Raw genomic sequence first — 22,884 nt, 5'->3', positions numbered from 1 at the left:
GCCATTGATTGCTTTGAGAAGAGCTCTGCAGATGCAGAGAAACGTGTACGGTGCTCGTGCAGAAAATCTTAGCATCGCTTCTTCACTCAATAACCTGTCCTCGGCCTGGGCTGCACTGGGTCATAATCGAAAAGCGAGAGGGTACGCAAATCAGGCGAGACGAATGAGAAACAAACTAGCACGTCAGTAGTAGACATTTACTGTCTGTCTTATACTGAGACGGAAAAGCTGCCTGGCCTGCTGAAAAGCATTCTCACTGACAATACTGTAAGTGAGTGAAACAACAAAGAAGGGCAACAAGCGACTGTTCATGTTACGCAGACTTAAGTCATTTGGAGTCCCAGTGGAGGACCTTGTAACAGTGTACTGTGGCTTCATAAGACCGATCCTTGAGTACTGCGCGCCAGTGTGGCATCACGGACTTACCCGCAAACAAACTGCAACACTGGAACGAGTACAGAAACGTGCATGCCGGATTATCTTGGGTCAGAAGTATACAGACTACACCACGGGGCTGAAGATGTGCAAACTTGAAACACTCGAGAAGAGACGGGCGGTCCTCTGCACCAAGTTTGCACACAGCATGACAACATCGGAGCGCACAGCTGATCTCCTCCCCAACACACGGCGACAGGAGCATGGCAGGAACCTTAGAAACTCTGACAAAATGACACTGGCGCCTTGCCGCACTTCTAGATTTCAAAACACGCCCTGTACCGTCTCTACTGAGTCTGCTTAACACGAACAAATAATACGTTGTAAACCAACCACACTCAGATGTTTTGTTATTGTAATATTTTATTTTAATCGACATTTTAATACTATGTAATATTTTATGCTATTCGTCATATTGAGTTGTGTCCTATGTAAGTCATGAAACGTACTTTGATGTACTATGTAAGTAGAACGTATTTCAGCCTGACGGGCTGCAATGTTTTACCTAATAAACCAGTCATTCATTCATTCAATTATGCAAATCAAGAGCTAATTTGCATAATTAATGAGGAAATTCTATAAATCTGATTTGTTCGATAATAGAACTATGAAACAGTTGTGACATCTACTTGAGAACGAGAAAAACATCTGAGGATATAGATTATGTAAATGAGGACCTAATTTGAATAATTAATGGCAAATTCTTATAATTCCATAGTTGTAACTGCTGCACCCCGAATTTCATACTTGCCACATTTGGAAGTTAAGTGAAGGTGAACATCAATAAACATAATTTATTCAAATCATGATCTCATTTGCATAATTTATGAGGAAGTGCTATAATAGCCTTTTTGTTATGATAAGGCTTGTTATGATAAGGCTATGATTGGATGGAGAATATGATCAACTGATATAATCCATGCAAATGAGGCTCTTATTTACAAAATCAATGATTAAAATTGTAGACTTCGTCACCCGCAAGGGTTAACATTTTTTGGCGAAGGTATGAGATCGTGGAACTCTTGTTTTTTATTCGCACGCGCGCATCAGTTTTGGGGCTCCCGGAATCCATATAATCAAATCAACATGGCCTTACCATAAATAATACATGAAAGAAGATAGCATTACTTGATATCATCATTGACAAAACTCTATCACGTAAGCTCACGATAGTGACCAAGAATAACCCTCCCATACCTGGAGATCTTCAAACCCTTTAGGGTTTTTCTTGTAGTCGAAGTCCTCCCGTGTCAGCCCCAGGCCTTGTATCACCCGCCGGGCCACCTCGGGTTCTCCGTGGATTTTCGGAACCTCAGTTGTCAGGTCGTTCAGAAGCGTGGTCTTACCGGTGCTCTGGGCGCCGCACAGAAACACTCTCAGAAGGTCTTGCGAAGGCTTCATTTTTTGTTTGTTTATCAACGGTTTGAATATCTCTGTATGGGGAAAGTTGAACAAAAACACACCTGAAAATATAGTACATAGTCTGAAGGTTGATCGGCTCGCTTCAACTTTGACCCCGGCCCGATTACTGGTAGAGCAAGCCCTAATTGTAAGGCTAGACTTGCCCTGTAGCTGTATAATTATACAAAAAAGATCTCGCAGCTGCTCTCTGTGCTACTTGTTATCTGTAGGTAAAATGTAAAGGAAAAAGTAAAACGTACCGACGTCATCCTCCCACGCCAGGGGTGCTTCCTTACCAGTAAGGAGTACAAGGCGTATTTGCCGCGGGATAGCTCTGCCGTGGGAGAATGACCGACGTGAGCTATAATCAACGGAAAAATTGGAAACCTATGGGGTCTTCCCTCTCAAGGTTTTCCAATATTTCTAATATGGAGCCACATTGCAGGTGGATTGTATAAGCCAAATGGCGATGGCTATTAAATGCCAGGCACTGCCAAGTCAATTATGGAAACATTACTGTCGCCTACCTTTGGTGCCCTTATCGCAACTAGCAGGTACTAACGTAATTAAATCACTATTAGTATTCTCCTGGTGAAATAACAAAGGGTGTGGACATACCCAAGTCACGTACACACCGAAACTTGGCTTGAGTTTTGTAGACGCACCGAAACCAACCACTCCTGATCATGACTCACACCGAAACTTGGCCCATTGCCATACCACAAGGATGTCAAATGTTCACTTCTTAGTCATACGCTCTGTATGCATCGTACGTAGTTTCGAAGTGGTCTTTTGTGTTGTTCCACCAGGCATTGTGTCCATAGGTACTGTCGTGTGGCGCCGACAGAATCGCGTGTTCAAAACTGGTGTAACTGATAAAGTGTATGACGTTTCCTATATGCGGTAAGTGTACGAAGCTTACAACAGTCTAACTAAACTCTGTCGACTTCTCAGTGCTGTCATTGTAACTCCGAAGTTTGCCTGGTGCATGTCCAGACATGTAGAGTAGGTTTATAATGCTGCATGTTGATGTATTCATTCAAGTGTGACGGGACATTGCTAGCTATAGTGAGAGGTATTCACAGTAGTGTGCCTACAACCTTATTTATTGTCTTACTTTCAACATGTTACAACATGTATAGAATACCTGTAACATGGGTTCTTTTAATCAGTGCACACCATACGAATCTAAAATACAATATACTGTAAAAGGGCAAAAATGTATATATATACGTAACGTTATATCTGAAGCTGTATTGTGTATAGTACTGCATGTAGGTGTGCCTGAATCGGTCACACAGTCGGTCAAGTCTATACATCAAATGGAGGTTACATGGTAGATAGGTAATTGGAAGGTAGACCTAGCAAATGGGTCTGCTGTATTGCCGAGTCCCAGTGCTAGTGGCCATAAGGCATTTCCGCCTACCCTTTCACCTGTCCAAAACCTATCTCTCCCGTCAGCCTTTGCGTGATGACTTTTGCTTACGTTCACTTGTATGAAGTTGATTTGATATATTCATTTGGCTGAATGAAAACAGACGGCAGACACAGACTAATCATAACTGCATGAGTACTGTTTATATGTTTTTGATATCGCTAAACAGGTGTCTGTTCAAGTATGTGGTGAACATTTATCATTCACGCAGTAATATATTAAGTCTTTCTAATAGTAGACACTTATCTATCTCTGGCAACAGTGACCCAGTGATTCGTCAACAATGGCGTCGACAGATTCGCGTACTCTGACGGGCTTTCTGAAGCATCCTGACACAGAAGGAGGTGCAGAGCAGAGAGAACTGGTCTATAAGAAAGAATGGTCACCAAGACCACAGGAGGAACTCCAGAAAGCTAACATTAAAGTCGTCTACATACGACGGAAGAGGGAAAGAGAAGGCGTCAAATCGAAGGAGTTGACAACAGACGATTTTTACGTGGAGACGGACTACAGCGATGCTAAGATGTGCTCACTGTTCAGACAACACGACGTCCGTTACTTCGTCGTCCTCCACTTTGACCTGAGTACGCCGCCACAGGTGGTGGAGGCGGTCTTGAAGTCAGGGTTTAGCGTGACGGCTGGACGTCAGCGGGGACGTCGTTACGTGTTCTTCGGTCACAGCGCGAGTCAGCTCCGGGAGAGAACGTGCATCCTGTACGATAGCGAAGCCCTTGGTCACAAGGAGGAGTTGATCAACAGATTCGGCGCGTTTGAAGCCATCAAGAATCCTTCCAAGCGAGCAGCACGGATCGGTCTGTTACTCTCGACGGCGACAAAGTGCCTGGAGCTCGACGAGAAGGAGATAGATCACACCAAGGACATCGAGCGCAATGGGTTCACGTTTACGGACGGCTGCGGGTTCATATCTGTCGCCTGCGCACGGAAAATCATGGACGTCAAAGACATCACCGACCGTTACCGACACCAGGATCCGCCGGTCCCGTCCGTCATTCAGTTCCGCATGAAGGGATGTAAGGGGATCGTCATGATCGACCCGTCTCTTCCCAACGGCGTGAGCATCCGGCCCTCGCAGGAGAAGTTCACCTGGAAGCTGGCGCCTCCGCACGTGTTCGGCGTGTGCGACGACGGCATCTCGCAGCCCTACGCGTTCGGCCAGCTCAACAAGCAGTACATCATGATGCTGTCCGCGCTCGGCATCCCAGACGAGGTGTTCCTGTCAAAGCAAGAGACGTATTTCCGTGAACTCGACCGCTTGGAGATCGACAAAGAAGTTGCGTTCCGCCACCTCTGCGCCCGGGGATACATTGGTCTCGCCGAACGCCTGTTCTCGCGAGAGGACGGCCCCGACAACGAGACCATAGAGATCCTCCGGGGGTTCCGGAGTAGAGTGCGACGTCCCCCGAAAGCCAACAAAGTCCACAAACTCCTCAACACGAAACCCGAGCCTGCAAGAGCCCTGAAAATACCTATAGAAAAGTCCAGGAACGTGTTCGGGGTCTGTGATCCTTCAGGAAAGCTCCAGCCTGGGCAGTGCTTCTTCCAAGCCACTGTGCGAGGGAAAACGCAGGTAAGAACAACTATAATGATATGTACAACATGAAACGTATGAAGCATTTAGTTTTTCAGCTTAGAATTCCCTATTATTTTTCACATTTTTTTTGCCCAGTACCTTAAGGGAATTATGCGCAATAGCTATAGCTGCAAACCAAACGTTTGAAGTTTCATCAGAACACCATTTCAAAAGTGTCTTTTCTCTTCTGCCGTGTGACAGGTGTTTACTGACACAAAGGTAGCCGTGGTGAAGTGCCCGTGTTACCATCCCGGTGACTTCCGCGTGTTGCAGTGTGTCAATGTGGAGGACTGCCGCCATCTTGTCGACTGCATAGTGTTTCCTGTACAAGGTAAACGTGCAAATCAAAACTTTTCAACGTTATTTCTAACCTATAGAAAAGCATGTGAAGTTGTCATCATGTGAAACCAAGTGGTGAATTGCTTACGCAGACTTAGGGGCTCCCGTGTCTTCCGAGCTAACATGAGGCAGTCAGACTTTCCAGTCAACGGCAAGTCTATCTACATCCTTCCAGTTCCAGTTTACTGTTTGTAGGTCTCCGTTGATTGTAGTTCATCCTGGGTCGGTCTATGCTTAAGTGGTGTATACGGTGTATTCCTAACATGGAATTTTGCCTATTGGTTCTGAAAGGTGATCGGCCCCACGCAGATGAGATAGCCGGAAGTGACCTTGATGGAGATAAGTACTTCGTGTGTTGGGATCCGGACCTGGTCCCGGAGGAAGAACAGGAGCCGCTGTCCTACCCAGGTAACTCTTCGGTACAATACCTTACTAGCACACTCAGCCGCCGTCTACGTTTATGCTAAGTGGGTTTCTTTTTAACTATTACATGCATTATTCTAATGGTAAAGTTAGCATGTACATGTACGTTATTGTCTGCCTATTTTTCAGTTTCTCAAAAGATTAACTGTATTGTGATCATCCTGCAAGTAGACCTTTCAGACAGTATGTCTCATTTTGTGCACGCATAGTTTGGGAAGATTGTCAGAAAAATTGCATGAAACGTTTTGATTTTCCAGGTGGGGAGTCTGCAAAGAAAGACCTTGTCACCAATGACGACCTCATCTCCGTGTTTGCGACCTACAACAGCCGCACGGTCAGCCGACTCAACGAGCTCTTCAACAGGTGGGCTGACGTCAGAGGCGTGACGTCATCTCAGTGTCGCAACATCGCCAAGCTGTTCGCCACAGCGGTCGACACCGCAAAGACGGGGAAAGGCGTTGTTGTTCCACGTCGTTTGGGAAAGGTACGCACTGTACGAGCCTAACTTTGCAATGGTATGCATAGTTTTACATGCATGCCCTGGCACAATGCTCGAATTCCTATTGTGACCGTACAATGACTAGGCTACTGTTTCCTCTACCTTGCATTAGTAACGCACGTTAACATCTTTTTTCTCTAGCCGCCAGAAGCACAAGAGACAAGATACGTGTGGCAGAAGATGCTGAAACGCGCAGATCTTTACCTTGCCGACAGTGTAGCTGTAGACAGCGACCTGGCGGTCAGAGTCTTTGAGGAACCCGACATCACAGACCTTCTGAACAATAAGGACATCAACGTCAGCGAGTATCAGCTCTTCCGTTTCCTGTACAAATGGTGTGAGAGCAACGGTCGTCTTCAGGACCTCCAGAGTTATGTGGGGCAGATAGATTTCACGCGCTTCACGCCAAGTCAGAAGGCCAGGGTGGCAGTCGATTGCCCTGAACTGCCTATGAAGTACATCACCAATGCCTTCTACAAATCAAAGATCCTTACGGAGAGCGACATAGGGAGGATGGACGTAATGTCACCAAATCAGTGGTCACTCTTCTACCAGCAGTTTGACGAAGACATCTCGTGGCCAACCGTCAGAAGTGTCTTGACGTCGGAGACTCCGAAACTGCTTATCTTCGAGTTCCACCTTGCGGGCACAGTCCTGGTGATGGGGCTGTGTCTTCCCGGGCCGCTTGTGATGGAAGACGTCATCACTACAGACGAGAGCTCGGGTCGTCCCACGGTCGTCTTCTTCTCGGATCACTCCGGCGGCGGGATGGAGATGGTGGACCTACAGGATGGCCACATGAAGGACGACTACCTGTTGGAGTTGGACTCGGAGCACCTGCAGATCTACAACGTCAGGCGCCCGATGACGTTCGTGTGGCTGCGGTGGAGCGACGGAGCCGTCAGGATGAGCGTCGCACTGGACAGATTTCCGGGGGAACGCAGGGACCGTTCGGTCAAGCTACAGAAGGAAGAAGTCCAGGCGGTTGAAGTGTTCTATCAGGTTACACGCATGCAGAGCGGTCCGAGCGTCTACACCGAGCGGCGACAGAGGGAAGCCTTGTCCGAACAGCCATCACAAGAGACACCAGACACGAACCTGGAAGGCAGCACAGCGTTCACTGGCGATGTAGGGAGTCGCCGAGAGTTTCCCGAGCTGGGGGTGGAACCAGAAGAAGTGCTCTCTGAGGAGGCAGAACGACTGCGCAGGTTTGAGTCCATGTGTGAAGCCATTTGTGAGGGCGGAGAAGCCGGGACGCTGACACGTGACTCCCTCAACAACGTCATTGAGCTCTACGGACATCTACCCGAGGTACGTCTTACCTACAGATCTAGCAATTTTGTATTTAGTGTGAGAAGAAAACAATTGTGATAATCTTGTTGATTTTTGGTCCCATTTTACTAGTACATGTACTTCTAGTGCATATTCCAAACTGATATCGGCTAAACTTCATATTGCAGGCTGCCCTGAAGATTGAATCATTGCTGTGGAAGTATCGCGATCAGGTCCACCTCCGGCCTGAAATCGAGGAGAAATACTTCCACCTGCTCATGAACATCGTGTTCATGACGTCATACATGTGCGTGCAGCCGGGAGCCTACACTGACTCAGAGGCCACACTCATGAGAATTCGCAGGTGAATTCAGTTTTTTTTCAATATTTGACTGGATATTATTTTTTATCTTCATATAGAAGATTATTTCTCAAGCGCATCTTAAGAACAGGCGTTTTCTTCCACAGGTTCTGCAGCACTCTTCAAAGAGATGGCGTCGTCTTTGGGCTGGAGAGGTTACGACAACTGTTCCTACACCTTCAGCACGCAGGCGTGGACTGCGCGAACAGCCTGCTGGACATGATCAGAGGCGGTATGTGGAACAAAGCTTTGTAGCTCAAAACAACAGAAGCGATATTCTGACAATTACCATTTAGAACTGCGCATATGCAATATACTTGAGTGAATCGGTGCTTGTGAAGAGTTACTAGAGTTAGTACAAGAGTTACTCATGACGTAGCCATTTGTTTCCTCATTCATAAGAAATAGATATTTTCTGTCATGTTCATAGATTTTTACATACTCTTATGTTGTCCCTTGTCGGTGCTTAATAGGGGTAGTTCCCATCAACCCAGCTGACTTTGTCCCCGGCCGGATGGATTACTACCTACACTGGACAGCGCTGTGCACCATGGAGGTCCGGGAGGAGGTCTGCAGCTGCCGCAGCCGGGCTCTTCGCGCCAGAGCAGACAAGACGTCGGTTATTCTCGTGGAGGAGGATGATGGTCGGTACATCATCGCGGACTGGGAGAAGAACGAGCTGCAACTGTCTGTAGGCGACCAGCTGCAGATAACGTCTCAGTCTTCACCCTCTGTTATAGTGACCGAAGTCAGCATCGACAGGACAGGTTTGTGTAGTGTTCAAGTACATCGCCAATGTATAAGGTATCACAGTTCTTTGCAGTGAGCTTGAGGTTATTTCAGATGTCTATTCTATTGTAATGTTGTCTATACTTCTGTCTTCTTCTATTCCGTATTCGGTAGAAGTTGATCTGAACGTTCTGTGGAGCAGTGACGGGACACAGTGCATCATTCCCGGACAGTTCACCGCCATCCACATCGGCAACCGCATTTCCCACCAGCGGGTCATGGCGGCGCTCGACTGCCTCTGTGTGAAAACCGACTCGGACACCCCCAGTAACCTGATCTGTGAGCGCATCATCTCGTCTTTCGGAGGCAGCGTTGACGTGTTGACTTCCAACTTTGAGCAGCTGGACACCGACGAAGACCGACTGGGAGCCGACGACACCCGAAGTGAAGCGGAAACACTACCCAAGGCAACAGCAGGAACAACAGAAGCACCCCGTGCTCATCCAGTAGATGATGGAGATCTCCTTACCGATGCTCCCCAGGAGCACCAACTGACAGAAGCAGCATCAGGCACGACTGTCTCTGATGCCCCTAAAGACGTGCGGCCGAAGAAGCGACCGGCTACGAAGAGCCTGCTGAACAGAAGCCAGGAGGAAGCCGTCCAATCAGCGGCCTCGACTGAGATGACGCTGATCCAAGGCCCGCCGGGTACAGGGAAGACCAAGGCCGCCGCAGAAGTCATCGTCCGGTGGCAGGGGCAGAGTGACGACAAGATTCTGGCTGTGGCAGAGACAAACGAGGGAGTTGACAACATCATCCAGAAACTTCTAGACAGGTAGGATACTCAAGATGGTTGCTATTAAGGTTTTGATCATTCCTGACAAGTCACATCATATTTGCCTCAGCATACTACTTTTGGACAAAGAGTTACTTGTATGTCTTGGATAAGCATTGGTAGTTCCTTTTTCTATCCTTTACTGAGGATATGCCAGGGATTCAACCTTCTATCCTTACATTATTTCCCGATTAGGCAAGGCAACGCAATGGAAGGCAAGGCAAGTTGATACGAAACTTATAATGTGCTACCACAACATACGAATGTGGGCGTTTCTATTTTTCCTCCCAGAAATGTCCCACCAGACCAGATCCTGCGCGTTGGTCAACTGGAGAAGGTGAGGTACGGACTCAGACACCTCACGCTCGACAAACGGTACGAGGAAAAGTTCGGCTCGGAGGAAACCAGGGGCGGGAGAAAGAAACCACAGGGGGTAAAATCCATCTTTTCCAAGGCAAAGGTAAGTGATAATGACATCTGTTATTATCCCTGCACAAAAGTTTCGAGCATCTTCTTTAAACACTCATAACGTCTGATCGAATTCCCCGATATTGTTGATTCAAAGCCTAAAATGCAGAGAATGATGTGTCCTGGATAAATGCTTGATTTCGAAAAGTAGCTAACAAATTGCGTTTTTGCAGAAAGTTTGCAGTGAGTGTAGTTCAATTTTATCAAACTTTTATCATCTACAGATCATCTGCACGACATGTATCGGGGCGGGAAGCCAGGTCCTGCAGCAGCTGAGCCTCAGCCGCGTGCTGGTTGACGAGGCGGCCCAGGCCACGGAGCCGGCGGTGCTGTGCGCCCTGTCTCACGGGGCGGAGAGGGTCTGTCTCATCGGTGACGACCAGCAACTACCGCCGCTCGTGCAGAGCGAGGAGGCGCAGGAGCTGAAAATATCCCTCTTCGAAAGGTCAATATTTTCGTATTTTGCCCAGACAACAGTCACAACACCATGCTTTTTTTTCTTGGCTACAATTGACTTTTAGTTAGTTCTATGGACGATAAAATAATGACCATTTGTTATAAGATTATAAGTGGTCATTGTATGTTTGTCGTTCATCTTTTAATGTTGAATTGCACATTCATAGGGCTTGTTCTTATCAATGTGTTGAAAAACACTTTACTGCTGGTCAATCTGTATGTTTTTTGTTTCTTTTTGTACCAGATCTGTACTCTTTATGGGGCTTAAACCACCTGGCCGGGGCGAGGAAAGGAATCATTGAACGTTGTTTTGTTTTCAGATGGAGAGGACAGAAGTTTCGGGTTCATCTTCTAGACACGCAGTACAGAATGCACCCGGCAATTTCGACCTTCCCATCACAACATTTCTACCAAGGTCAAATCAAAGATGGCGTAGAGGCATCCGACAGAATACCGCCCCCAGGGTTCAGATGGCCTAACCGAAATCTGCCGGTTTCGTTCATCAACGTCTGTCAACGTTTGCCTGGTGAGTCATCCCGCGGGACCTCCAAATTTAATGTCGAAGAGGTCAAGATCGTCATTGAAGTAACAAAACGACTGCTCGAGGGAGGTGACATCGTAGAGGATGACATTGGGATCGTGTCACCCTACAAGGCGCAGGTTTGTTTCCAACTACTAGTGAGTAGTATGCCTATCAGTGATACATGTACCTACAAACTATTATCTACTTTGCATGCAAAACTTCTGAGGTTGGAATTTTGCTGAAATAGCAAAACGGAGTTTTGCTGAAATAGCAAAATAGAGTCTATCATCTGCTTAACAAATCTAGATGCTGCAGTCATTCGTCTAGAAGATACACTAATACTGTTAGTGTCAAAGGCGCCCTGTTCATCACGCTTGTTCGGCTTCCTCGCACGCACAGATCGAAGAAATCAAGCGCGGCCTGGACAGAAACATCGCCGTGCGGTCAGTGGATGGATTCCAGGGACAGGAACGTGACGTCATCATTTTCTCCGCAGTTCGGGCCAATGAGGGAGGGTACGTTGGTAAGTGTGTGATGAAAATTTACTGCAGTTTTGAGATTTTGAAGACAGGGAGAAAATGGTACTATAAGCAAAAACAACGTATACCTTAGCCTAAATGCCAGACTGCATGTTTCCAGGGCCTGCACAGACCAGTTCCTAGGCTCCAGGGCCAACATACCTCCAAGGAAATACACCACAATCCCCCTCAGTTAGACCCTGGGCCTAGCTTGCTATGGGTCTGGCATCCAGGCTAAGTATACCTTGTTGCATCAATCTGTCCCTTTTAAAAATTCAAATGACGTTAACTGATTTCTTTCCAGGCTTCCTGAACGATCCCCGGCGGATGAACGTGTTGCTGACCAGAGCCAGGCGGGGCCTGATCGTGGTCGGGAACGGGGAGACCCTGGAGAAGGGAAGTGACGACTGGAGGAAGTGGATCGAGCGGATCAGGGAGAATAAGCTGGAACAGAAATGTACGGTTAGGTGGTCGTGTTTCACAGAAAATTTTAGGAAAGAATTGAATTATTTTGTACCTTTGTGTGTTTATCAACTTTACTTTCTTGTAGAAGATGTAGTACATGTTGTGTGATATATTCAAGCAATGTTTCAGAAAAATGCACCAATGCTAGAACAGGTACACCCAGACGTATATTTCCTGAAATATGATTGCTCAGTATCTCATATGTTCTCATCAATGTGCACTATCACATTTGACAGAGATTCTACATTTGCTTGATGTACAGGGACTGAAGCTGTCGATGACCGGCAGACTGACACCAACAGAGCACGAGGCAGGGGGCGGGGACAGAGGGGGAGAGGGTACAGAGGAAGGGGTGCAGGCAGGGGGAGGCGTGGTCGGGGGAATGCCTGGTATCAGTCACAAAACTACTAGTAACCAGTGAATTTAAGGTGATAGCTACATACATATATGACATTGCGTGTAATATTTGGTAGGGTAAAACTGCATCCCTTATGACAGGTATATCAGAACTTGTGAAGTATTGTGTCATATGGCAAGGAGAATCAAGGTTGAATGAAATACGTGCTTATCAAAATGATTGTAAACTTACCAATACAGCAAAGCAATCTAGATTGCAGTAAGGAAACAATGACAGCAATCCAAGGGGCTTCCATTGTTTATTTCTATTTCAGACACAACAAATTCCAACTCTGGGTACTGACACATCATGTTACTTACTCTCTGGCTATGTTTCCTGTAGCTGGTTATGTTGAAGTTAAATAATCTAACATATGCCAAGTCCATACATGTACATATGACTTGCCAAATTTGAGAAACACTTTGGTTCTGTCATCTAATTTTCAACCAATCTTGCACATATGTGAAGAATAGTACTTTTTGTTGTTCATTTTCAATTGTGTGTAAAGTTACTCAAGATTTCAACCTTTCCATCAATACAAAACAAATAATACTGAAAGTGCCACTGAAATCTACCACAGGTCCCAATATACCATGTGTTTCAGATGGTCACTGGAAAAATCAAGCGAGGCAAATCATTGAGAAATTGGAATTATGTACTTGCAGTACCTTTGATGGCAAAACTTCTAGCAAAGTAAAGGTTGCTGGATTACTATGGATGAATCTGCAACCCAGGCTTCAAACGTTTGCCTAAAATAAGGCTTCTCTTTACAATATGTATTCAGGTGTGATTACAAATTTAGTACATTTACAATAGGTGCATAACATTCATTAAAGCAGATTAGAAGTTGGGTTGGAGTTCACTTCCCAAATTAAATCATCAGGTGAACAAAGATCTACTCTAGTCCTTACTACTATGAAAAATAGTGACATACATCCGACTGTACAAAACCTAGTCACATAGACAAGAAAAGGATCCTAACCTTGAAATACAAAACTAATAAAACTAAGGATACTATCTTCCCAATGAAATCTATACCAGGTCTTTAATGATGAAATTTGCGGATAGTGAGTGCGTCCTTCAGGATCCTAACCTTGAAATACAAAACTAATAAAACGAAGGATACTATCTTCCCAATGAAATCTATACCAGGTCTTTTAATGATGAAATTTGCGGATAGTGAGTGCGTCCTTCAGCATGAGGTCCCTCAGTGCCCACAGCGCAGACTCCATGTTCTTGTGCGGACCTTTGCCGTTCTTCAGGATGTGTCCCGGGAGCCGCGCCCGCTGCTGTTCTGTCAACTGGACATCCTCCTGCCTCACCGTCAGGGTCTCCTCCCAGTTACTCACTGACCTGTTCTCAACCTGGAGGGGGAGAGCATGCGTAATTAAACCCTGCAGTTATCCACATTTACTGTACATGTACAATGTACCAACACTGTAATACCGATAGAATCCTTTAGCTTCCCAGCATGTCTGTTTTTCAAAAAGTCTTCAGTTCTTTATAAACTATTACTATTACTATTACTACTACTATAACAATATAAGGCAATCATACTGCCACCAGACTTGGATTTGTGTGACTCTTGATTGCAGTATGATACAAGATGACTGTAGACAATTAAAAAGACATGTTATATATTTGGTCGCTCAGTAGTTGCAGCCCCTGGTGGAAAAGGGTTTTAAAATCTGATGTAGTATGGCACCCAATAAATGAAACTAAGAAGAATGAGCTTACTACTAGTATACCCATTCAAGAGTAAAGATAACAGTACTTGACAGCCCACCTTTAGGCCTTCTATGTAGCGGATGTAAGCCTCGGAGTGCAGCAGTCTCTGTGCTTTGGGAGGGGGAGGCACGAACATCGGCGGGGGAGGGGGCTGTGGTGGGGGCGCTGGGGACTGTGTCTGTGGATGAACACCGTACTGAGTACCACCCTGTCCATAAAAATACTTTGGCACAATTGTAAAGAGGGGAAAATGGGTGTTAATATCGATTTTACAGTAGCCAAGGGAACCCAATCACCAGAACACCCACAAGGACAAGATCACTGTAAGCTACATGCCTGCAGGCAATACAAAATACATCAAGCAACTGGATAAAATCTCTGAAGAGTCAGATTTTTCAGATAGCATCTGCTGTATTTCAGTGACTGAGAATGAGTGTAACCTGTATATAAATGTGAACAATCTCAGTCACTGACGTAAGACAACAGATGTACAAAATGTCTGCCAGTAAATTGTTGTTTGGTGTCATCTGAAACGTCTGACTCTTTAGAGAATTTACCTAGTTGCTTGTTTCATTTCGTATTACGTAAACTGTTCTACTTGTATGTCTAACCATAGATGAGTTAAAAGCAGTTCATTCACAACATTCTCATGCAGTCAACAAGAGCCACAGGACTGTTCTACCAGGGTGAGACATCAAGACAAGTACATGAGGTGAGGGAGATGAGATGCAGAGAAATGAGAGACGATGCATGTGACAAGCTGTGCACAGACGCTAACCTACAACGTGCTGGTCAGAAGTCAGAATATGAGATTACTACCGTGCAGTGCCATTCTAACCCTTTCCCCTAAACAGACTATTCTACTGGAGCTTCTCCTTTTCAAACCTCACAACTTGTGGTAATGATGCAAATGTTCTAATAGAGTAATATAAAATGCAGGTATCTAAGCTAAACTTTTAGATAATGTTCAAAGGCTACCAGTACACATCTATTCTTTTCTAATGACTTGCTGATCTCTAAATCTAAAGCTTATAGGATGAATTATAAGAACCTTGCTGGAGTGAAGATATACCAACAGGGAAAGTATGTTTATCATAGTTATAGATCACACCCCTTACAATTCTAGAGTAGAGGGGACAGTCAGTAGAGTGAAGATAACTGTCATTCCAAGTGTCTACAACCACAGACACCCAGTGAAAGATCCCGAGGGGAAAGTGACCAAACAGAGCAAACCCATGCACAGTGGGAGCAACCATCTCACCTGCGGCGCAGGGGGGGTAGTGCCCACAGGAGGGGGCCCCATCTGAGGGGGGAACATCTGCTGAGGCATTGGTCCACCTTGTGACAGGGGGGTTTGTTGGGAGTATCCCCCCTGCTGGGGGAATGGGCTCTGAGGGGGGAAGGCACCAGGGATCTGCGAGAAGGAGGCATACTGGAAAGAAAGATGTTGTTATTCTGCTAGTCCTCCCCCATCATGCTACTTTCTTATTCCTTCTGTACACTTTTCTTTGTTGTTTTGTTACTATGTGTGGATAAATAAATCAAAATTAAGTTCTAAGCTACTTCCTCCAGTGATCCCAGTTTGGTAGTAGACATTATTTTGTGCAGTAAAGTTACCTCCACAGTCACTCCTAAGAACAGAACATGTACTACTTTCTGCTTTGACTCCTATCAGTAGTGGATTTGTAAAATGCACACTACAGATGTCTTCACATCATGAAACATGGTTGAAATGTAACAAGTGTAATAAACATCGCACACAAACATTGCACGAGCAAACAATAATATGATGGAACACTTGGATTAGTTTGCATGGAGTCTGACGTAGAAGCTGATGGGGGAATTTGACGGATGTGAAGAGCAATATTGTAATCAAATGTGACTTTTTAAAAAATGTTTTGAGGTACAGGGACTGCAAACACCACACAACATCTACCTGTAGACTGTTAGCAGGCATGTTCATAGACTGTCCAGGGGTCATTACCTGGCTGGTACCTGGGGTCATCCTCTGGCCAGGGGTGCCTGGAAGATGAATACAGTAAGTCATTTCAGAACAGAAATCAATACTACATCGATAACAAACATGTATCTACCAACAGTCAAAACTGCCCAAGACGACCATTGTATAACATCTGGTCCATGTGGACAGGTGGTCACTATAGACAGGATTCTTACTAATAAATGCTTGTGTCAATGGGATTCAGAAATTTTACCAAAGGGACCACCCAAAAATTGGTCACATTGGTCAGGTGGTCCTTTTGTAAAGGTGGTCACTTGTATACATTTGACAGTACAATGTATATGATTTCATTTATAGATAGAAGTGACAGGTTCATGCATGTACATATATATGTCATGTAAGTCATAAATTCAATACACTTGTTGCTGGGACTAAGATTACCTCTGTACAATCAATGTAATGTAGCAGGTCTTACCGTTTGCTGCCATCTGTGTCTGGGATAACATGCCAGCTGGCATGGGGGGAGGAACAACACCCAATACAGCTCCAGAACCCTGCAAAACACATGGAGTAACAAACTGGCTTCAATATATTATATTCTTAACAAGATACTACTCTATTTAAAACACAAGACACATGCAAGCTAACAAGAATATTCAAGTTGACTTGGAAGGTACAAGTGAATGCAAAGAAAATGATGTCTTCATAAAATGTTAGAACAAGGAGGAAGCACTGTCGAAGCTGACAAGTTTGCCAGAGATTTGGCAAGATTTTAATCAGGTTACTCTAGTATAAGTCAGCGTGATAAATTGAGTGCATAACAGTACTATATGTCCCTACCTGTGGTGTGAATGGGCGGGGTGACTGACTCGGCGATGCCTGGTACCCTGGCTGGTACGGTACGTAGTTCCGACTTCTCTGGCTGAGTGGGATCTGTCGAGAAGACGTCTTCACGTGGACCTCCCTGACGTGGCGCTTCATCCCGGAGATGTTGGGGAACGGGAGGCTCTTCTTGACCCTTGACCTGGGGCAGCCGGCCCAGTAGCAGAAGTACTCTTGCTGCTCGCCCTCGGGTTTCAGGTGTCCAGACGTCTCCAGCAGGTGGGCCACCAGGTCCTTCTCACTCTCGTACTGGTAGTCACAGCCCTCCCACAGGCACTCCCACACCAGGAGCAGAGGGTCCGAGCGGCTGCTGCTGTGGCCCGAGGCGGGGGACGCCGGGTAGGGCGACTCCTCGTCGTTCTGGCCGGAGCTCTGCTGCTGCGCCCGCTCCTCGTACACGGCCTTCTGCGCTGCGCTCAGGTTCTTCCACTCCATCCCCACGATGCGGCTGATCTCCCCGAAGGCGTAGTTGGGGTTCTGCTTCTTAAGCGTCGCTCGCATCTCGCTGGAGAACAGGATGTACCCGCTCGGCGGACGCTTGGCCTTCGGCGCCTTTACGGGAGTTGACGGCTGCTGCAGCTCCTCCTCTGCTTCAGGAGGCACGGCGAATGCAACGGGCTCCTCTGAAATCTCCGCCAACTTGGGTGAGGGGACTTTTCCCGGGATGATGGGCTTACGGAAGAAGAATATCTCGTCGTCCGTCACTTTAGGGGACAGGCTGTACTTCTTCAGGGCCTTGATCTTGCGGATCTGCTTGTCGGCCTCATAGTAGCGAGCCTCACACACCCAGATGTCGTCCTCCATGAACTCTGTGGGGCGGCAGATGAGGTAGTCCTTGTAGGCCAGGATGCAACACTTCCCCAGGATGGTTCTCATGGACTTGGACTCCTCCATGGATGTGAGGAAGATCTCGTTCTTGTAGAACAGCCTGGTGGGGTTGTGGTCTGTCTCCGAGGGGTAGATAAACCACTGGCCATGGAACCACGGCTCGCTGTTGGCGTCCACCCACATCTTGTCTATACGAGCCATGAGAGGCTGCTCCCTGTTGGACTTCACATAGACGGAGTCACCGAGCTTGAAGCAGGTTCCCCCATAGATCAACTGCTCGTAATGGGATACCCCAGGCTCAGTAGTGTTTGATGCCTCCACTGCAATGTTCTCTCTGAACTTGTCAATGACATCTTCTTCCTCCTCCTCCTCTTGATCCTCAGTTTCTGCCTCCTGCTCTTCTGCTTTGGCCTCTTCTGCAAAAACCGACGCTACTCTGACTTTAGACAGTGGTTCTTCCCGTGGAATGACTTTTACATTACTAGGGGGTGTGGGCCAGATTTTGATCTTCTTGAAGGCCTTGGCTCTTGCGCTGTATCGAGACTCGCATACAAAGATATCCTCATCACTAAATCCCAGGGGCTTACTCTTGAAGTATTCCTTCACTGACATCACAAAACATCTTCCTGTAATGTTGGCAACGCGGGCGATGTTGTAGTAGTCACTCTTGAACACCTCCTTCTCCAAAAACTTCCTTGTGGCCAAATGGAAGGTCTCCTTTGGACGGTAGAACCAACAGCCATGCAGCCACTGGTCTCCTTGGTCGTCCTGAAAGAGTTTTTCGATACAGACAATGTGAGGAGGCTGACTCTTGTCCTGGTTCTCTATGTACACAAAGTCTCCCACACGGAAGGACTGGTCCTCCCAGCTGACATCCTCACTGTATTTCCGCTGCATCGCAGTTTCACTGGATTCTTCTTCAAGCTGATCTTCCTCCTTCTCATCACCGTCCTTCTTCTCCTTGTCTTCCTCCACCTCTTTCGGGATCTTCTCCTTCTTCTCGGCGTCCAGCTCGACCTGGAGGTGTTTGTGAGTGTAGCTGAGGGCTGGGGACAGCATCAGCTCCCCGTTCTTACAGATCTCATCCCTGATGGTGATGAAGAACTGCTGGAGCTCCACGGCATCTTCGTACATCTCTGAGTCGGTGCGACTCACTCTTCTGGCCCTCTCAAACACCCGAAACACGTCTTCCTGAAACACGTCCAGCCTCCGGTACCGCCCCTTGTCTAGGTTTCTGCGGATGGATTTGAAGCTTGCTGGACCTCTCTTGTGAGGTTCCTGCTGCTGCTCTTTCTCCTTCTTGTCTTCTTTCTCGGGTAACTCTGAGAGGGAGTCGCTGTAGCACCGCCCCTCCTCGTCCTGGTGGTTTAGAACGGATACAAAGAGGCTGTTTAGAAGGTCCTGCACACACCCGCGGATGTCTGGCACTTCTGAGCTCCCGTCCCCGTGGACTTCATCTCTCTTCTCCAGAAGGGCCCGCTGCAGGATCAGAGCATCTTTGTATATCTGTGAGTCTGGCTCGTTGTATCTGCAAGCATTGTCAAACAGCTGAAGGAAGTCCTCCAAAAAGTCCTCCACAGTGTTGTACTTGTTGGATCGCATGTTGGCTTCGATTTTCTGCATGTCGATCGGTTTCTTGATGACTTGGTAGTAGTCGGGATAGTCTATTTTGGAAGGAAGCTGGAGGAACATGAAGCAGAGCTTGCGGCCTGTGGAGTCTTTGTAGTCCTTCACTGCATCGTACATGTCTCGCAGCTTCTGCTGCAGGGGTGTCAAAAACTTTGACTTCTTTGGCGAGCTTTTTCTTGGCCCCTTCAGTCCTGCTTTTGGAGAGAAGAGGCCACCTTCTGAAGGCAGAGGGCCCAGCTGTTTGACTTTGTCTTTCAAAACCTTCTCCAACGTGCAGGCATCTATATACACCTGTGAACCTTCCTCATTGAAGTGGCGTGCATTGTTGAACATGAGATCAAAGTCTTCCAACATGGCCTCCACACTGGAGTACTTGTCGGTTCGGATGTTGTAGTCGATCGTCTTCATGTCGATGGGCTCGAGGATGATCTTGTAGTACTCGGGGTAGTCTTTCCGTGAAGGCTTTTTCATGAACAGCTCGATGAGAAACCGGCCAAACGTATCACAATAGGCTATCATGGCATCATACAGGAACCGCAGTCGTCCCTTCAGGGTGTTCTCTCCTTCGTCCTTCTTCTTCTTCTTTCGCCTTTCCTCCAGATCCTCCATGATCTGCGGACGTTTGACTTTCCTGCTGACACCAGAGGCGCTGCTCATCACGCTCTCCGTGTCTCCGTAGTTGCTGTCTGACTTGGTCAGCTCTCTCTTCTTGACCTGCATGACCTGCTGCAGTTCGACTGCGTCCTTGTAGATGCGAGAGCCCGTCATGTTGTACTGCTTGGCGTTCTCGAACATCAGGGTGAAGTCCGCCTCCAGGTGGTCAAGGGTCTCGTACAAACCCTGCTTAATGTTGCTCCTGATCTTCAGCATGGACATGGGATGTTTGATCTCCTGGTAGTAGTCAGGGTATGCCTTCTTGGACGGGAGCTTAAGAAATGGCTCGGACAGACACATGCCCTGACCGGTGGAGTATCCTCTGACGTGGTCGTACAGTGCCAGGAATGTGTTCCCCTCCTCGTACATGGAGCTGTCCGCTTCCGACTCCTCCTCGTACTCCGTGATTGACACGCGCTCGCTGGTCTCGCTCTGTTCCTCCTCCTCTGACGAGTACTGCAGGGCAGCGGTGATAGCCGACAGACGGCTGCTCAGTCCTGACCTACCACTCCTCCGACTGGATCTGTCCGAACTCCTGACTCCTAGAGGCTCGCCCTCAAGCTCTGCCTTCTTCAGTGAGAAAATCTTCTTCAGTGCCACAGCATCTTTGTAGACAAGAGATCCTGGCTCATTGAAGGTTTTGGCATTCCTTACCATGAGGCTGATGTCCCTCTCCATGTCTGCTAGCGTGTTGTACACATTTCTCTTGATCTTACGAGCCACCATCGTCAGGTCCATGGGGTCCTTGATGATCTTGTAATACTCTGGAAACTCTGACCGGACTGGCAGCTTCTGGAAAAGGAAGGACATAGCTCTGCCGGCTGGATCAGTGGCGTTGGCCATGGCTACGAAGAGCTGTTCATATGGGTTCTCTGTATCTGCTGCGAAGGGAGGGAAGTCGATCTCCTCCTGATCCTCCTCTTCACCATCCTCCTCTTCCTCCTCCTCCTCTGTTGTTTCGTCCATCTCCTCCCTCCCCCTCTTTGCCTTGGCCTCCATGGAGTCCCCACTGATGCCCCCGTGGACCTCATGCAGAATCTCATCCCTGGCCTCCACATAGATTTCCCACAGAGCGCTGGCGTCATTGTACTGCTGACTGCCCTGCGGGTAGTACCGCTTGGCGTTGTTCACCAGCAGCTCCACATCCGCGGTGAAGTCCTGCAGGGTGCGGTACTCGTCCGTTCGGATTCGCTGCTGGATCCTCAGCATGTCAATGGGGGTGTCCACGGCTTCGTAGAAGTCTGGGGCATTGCGGCGGTTGGGAGCGCGGATGAACGGATCACACAGCAGGCGGCCGTTTTTCGTCCCGATGGTTGCGGATGATGTCATACAGGTCTTGGATGACCTCACCTGTGGAAGGAGAGGGGAGAGAGAGAACAAGTTTTACAACATTTACAAGTATATGTAAACTGTAGGTTAGCAAATTATACAACACATGGTTTTAGATTACACTCTAGAAAGGGAATCAGTTCTACTTCTAGCCAGTATCAAGCCACTGTTATTTTTAGAAGACAGGAAAGACTAGTAGATTTTATGCACACCACAGGAAAAGCTACAATTCAAGGCAACCTACCAATCCTAGGATAGGCTGGCATAGAGAAGGAAAAAAAGCATTGTTTAGGACAAAACAGATAAACGAACATTAATATCAACCAACAGTGCCACCATGAGAAGCACCCATTTGTACAGGTTACACATACAAAGTGTTTCCATATAAATGTACATTAATTTAATGCAGAAGAGGTGGCTATTGCATAGGGATCATTATTGCTGTGTGAAAACTTGCTGGTAGTGTGGATGGGGCAAATATTCAAACCACGCATACGTAGTATGCGTATGCGTATACCATTTATTAAAATCTAAATGCACATAGGAAAAGAAAAGAAGTGGGACTCTTGGCACATACATGGCACAAAGATACTAAAAATATTAGATACCATACTATAATAAACTAAGTGATGTCCACAAACATACAAGTACCTGTATCAATTGATGGAGCTGATTTCCTGCGAGTCTTCATGGAAGGACCCATGTCCTCGTCCAGCCGAACATCCATCCCCACAGAGCTAGACCTCCTCCTCTTTGCCATAACTGCTGGTTTGCACTTGGACGTGATCAGAAGTGGACTGGTGGGTGAACTTGAGTAGCTCGATACTACTGGATAACAAGTTAAGTTATAAGTAAAGTCACTTAGTGGAAAGATTCCTTAGTTAGCAAACCAATTTCCCTCAACTTCTAAGCTAGTAAATCTAGTTAGTTAGTCAGTTGGCGTTACCATGAACAGCACTGCGTAGTACGTGCCTGACTTTATAAAGCCCCAGAAAAGCAGAAAATTATGAATGAAAACAAAAGACAGCTGCAGTATTAGATGGTACCGCCAGGAGGGAACAACAACATTAGATGTACACGTCATAAATTAAGACAAAATAGATATTCACTCAGCATTTCCAGCTGCAAATGTATCGGTATTGTTACCTTTCATTGCATTTCTTCTGAACAGAGCATCGCTGTTATATTCAATGCCTAGATGTGTACGGCCTTTTGTCTTTCTCCGAACACGCTTCGCCCCCCCCCCCCCCATAATATCATTAACATCGACCCCTGTTTTTGATACAAATCTCCATCTTTGGTAGACGATCTTTACTTAACTCATGTTCGCCTTTTCCTCACCTTACAGGATAAGCCGGTTTCACACTCACACCTTCGTCAGAGCGTCCAGAAGACGGTGGAAACTTGGCGGTGTTTTTGTTTTATTTCTCTCGGCCATTCCCGGTTCCCTCCAACAAACCACGCATGCGCCGGAAAACTCACCTCTGACCTCCCATATTTTTGAATGGCCTTCTGGGAAGGCGTTGCCGTTGCTAGGCGGATAGTTTACATAGCAACCAAAAATGAATCAATGCGCTACAAATATATATCCAGGATTTGTTATACCATCATAGAAATTTTCACTAGATATACAAAGAGCAATCATATCTGATAACAACTTTTCTCAAAACGTAAAAAATTCATACACTGACGAAATTATGTGTGTTTGAAACAGGGAATTATTTTGT

The 22,884-nt window shown here is 46.8% G+C and overlaps 3 protein-coding genes across 3 annotated transcripts in view; 1 reads left to right on the top strand and 2 right to left on the bottom strand.

Annotated features, from left to right (window-relative positions):
- The window catches only part of LOC109470921, a 5,998-nt gene extending 4,035 nt beyond the window's left edge, over positions 1 to 1,963 (bottom strand). The window contains exon 1 of the mRNA XM_019770019.1: positions 1,633 to 1,963. Within this exon, the coding sequence (XP_019625578.1) occupies positions 1,633 to 1,836 (204 nt within the window). The 5' untranslated portion in view covers positions 1,837 to 1,963. The remainder of the gene's footprint in view (positions 1 to 1,632) is intronic.
- A 1,663-nt stretch (positions 1,964 to 3,626) lies between these two features.
- On the top strand, positions 3,627 to 12,171 carry LOC109470920. Its single transcript, XM_019770017.1, has 15 exons — positions 3,627 to 4,859; positions 5,064 to 5,193; positions 5,493 to 5,609; positions 5,882 to 6,108; positions 6,265 to 7,434; positions 7,584 to 7,759; positions 7,864 to 7,988; positions 8,230 to 8,523; positions 8,660 to 9,320; positions 9,612 to 9,780; positions 10,013 to 10,233; positions 10,565 to 10,904; positions 11,167 to 11,290; positions 11,590 to 11,747; positions 12,013 to 12,171. Exons 1-15 carry the CDS (start codon positions 3,795 to 3,797, stop codon positions 12,169 to 12,171), a joined length of 5,136 nt encoding a protein of 1,711 aa, XP_019625576.1. The 5' UTR covers positions 3,627 to 3,794.
- Positions 12,172 to 13,181: 1,010 nt separating this feature from the next.
- LOC109471062 (protein polybromo-1-like) lies at positions 13,182 to 22,636 on the bottom strand. The gene is given in 9 exon segments (XM_019770250.1): positions 13,182 to 13,511; positions 13,934 to 14,098; positions 15,137 to 15,307; positions 15,860 to 15,897; positions 16,311 to 16,389; positions 16,676 to 21,124; positions 21,126 to 21,178; positions 21,809 to 21,985; positions 22,499 to 22,636. Coding segments are annotated over 8 exon segments (5,271 nt in total). The 5' UTR covers positions 21,918 to 21,985; positions 22,499 to 22,636; the 3' UTR covers positions 13,182 to 13,304.
- Between the last annotated feature and the right edge of the window lie 248 nt (positions 22,637 to 22,884).

This window comes from Branchiostoma belcheri, unplaced genomic scaffold (genome assembly GCF_001625305.1).
Source record: "Branchiostoma belcheri isolate BF01 breed outbred unplaced genomic scaffold, Haploidv18h27 scaffold24, whole genome shotgun sequence".
Lineage (NCBI taxonomy): Eukaryota > Metazoa > Chordata > Leptocardii > Amphioxiformes > Branchiostomatidae > Branchiostoma > Branchiostoma belcheri.
This window is presented reverse-complemented; position numbering and strand designations above follow the sequence as displayed.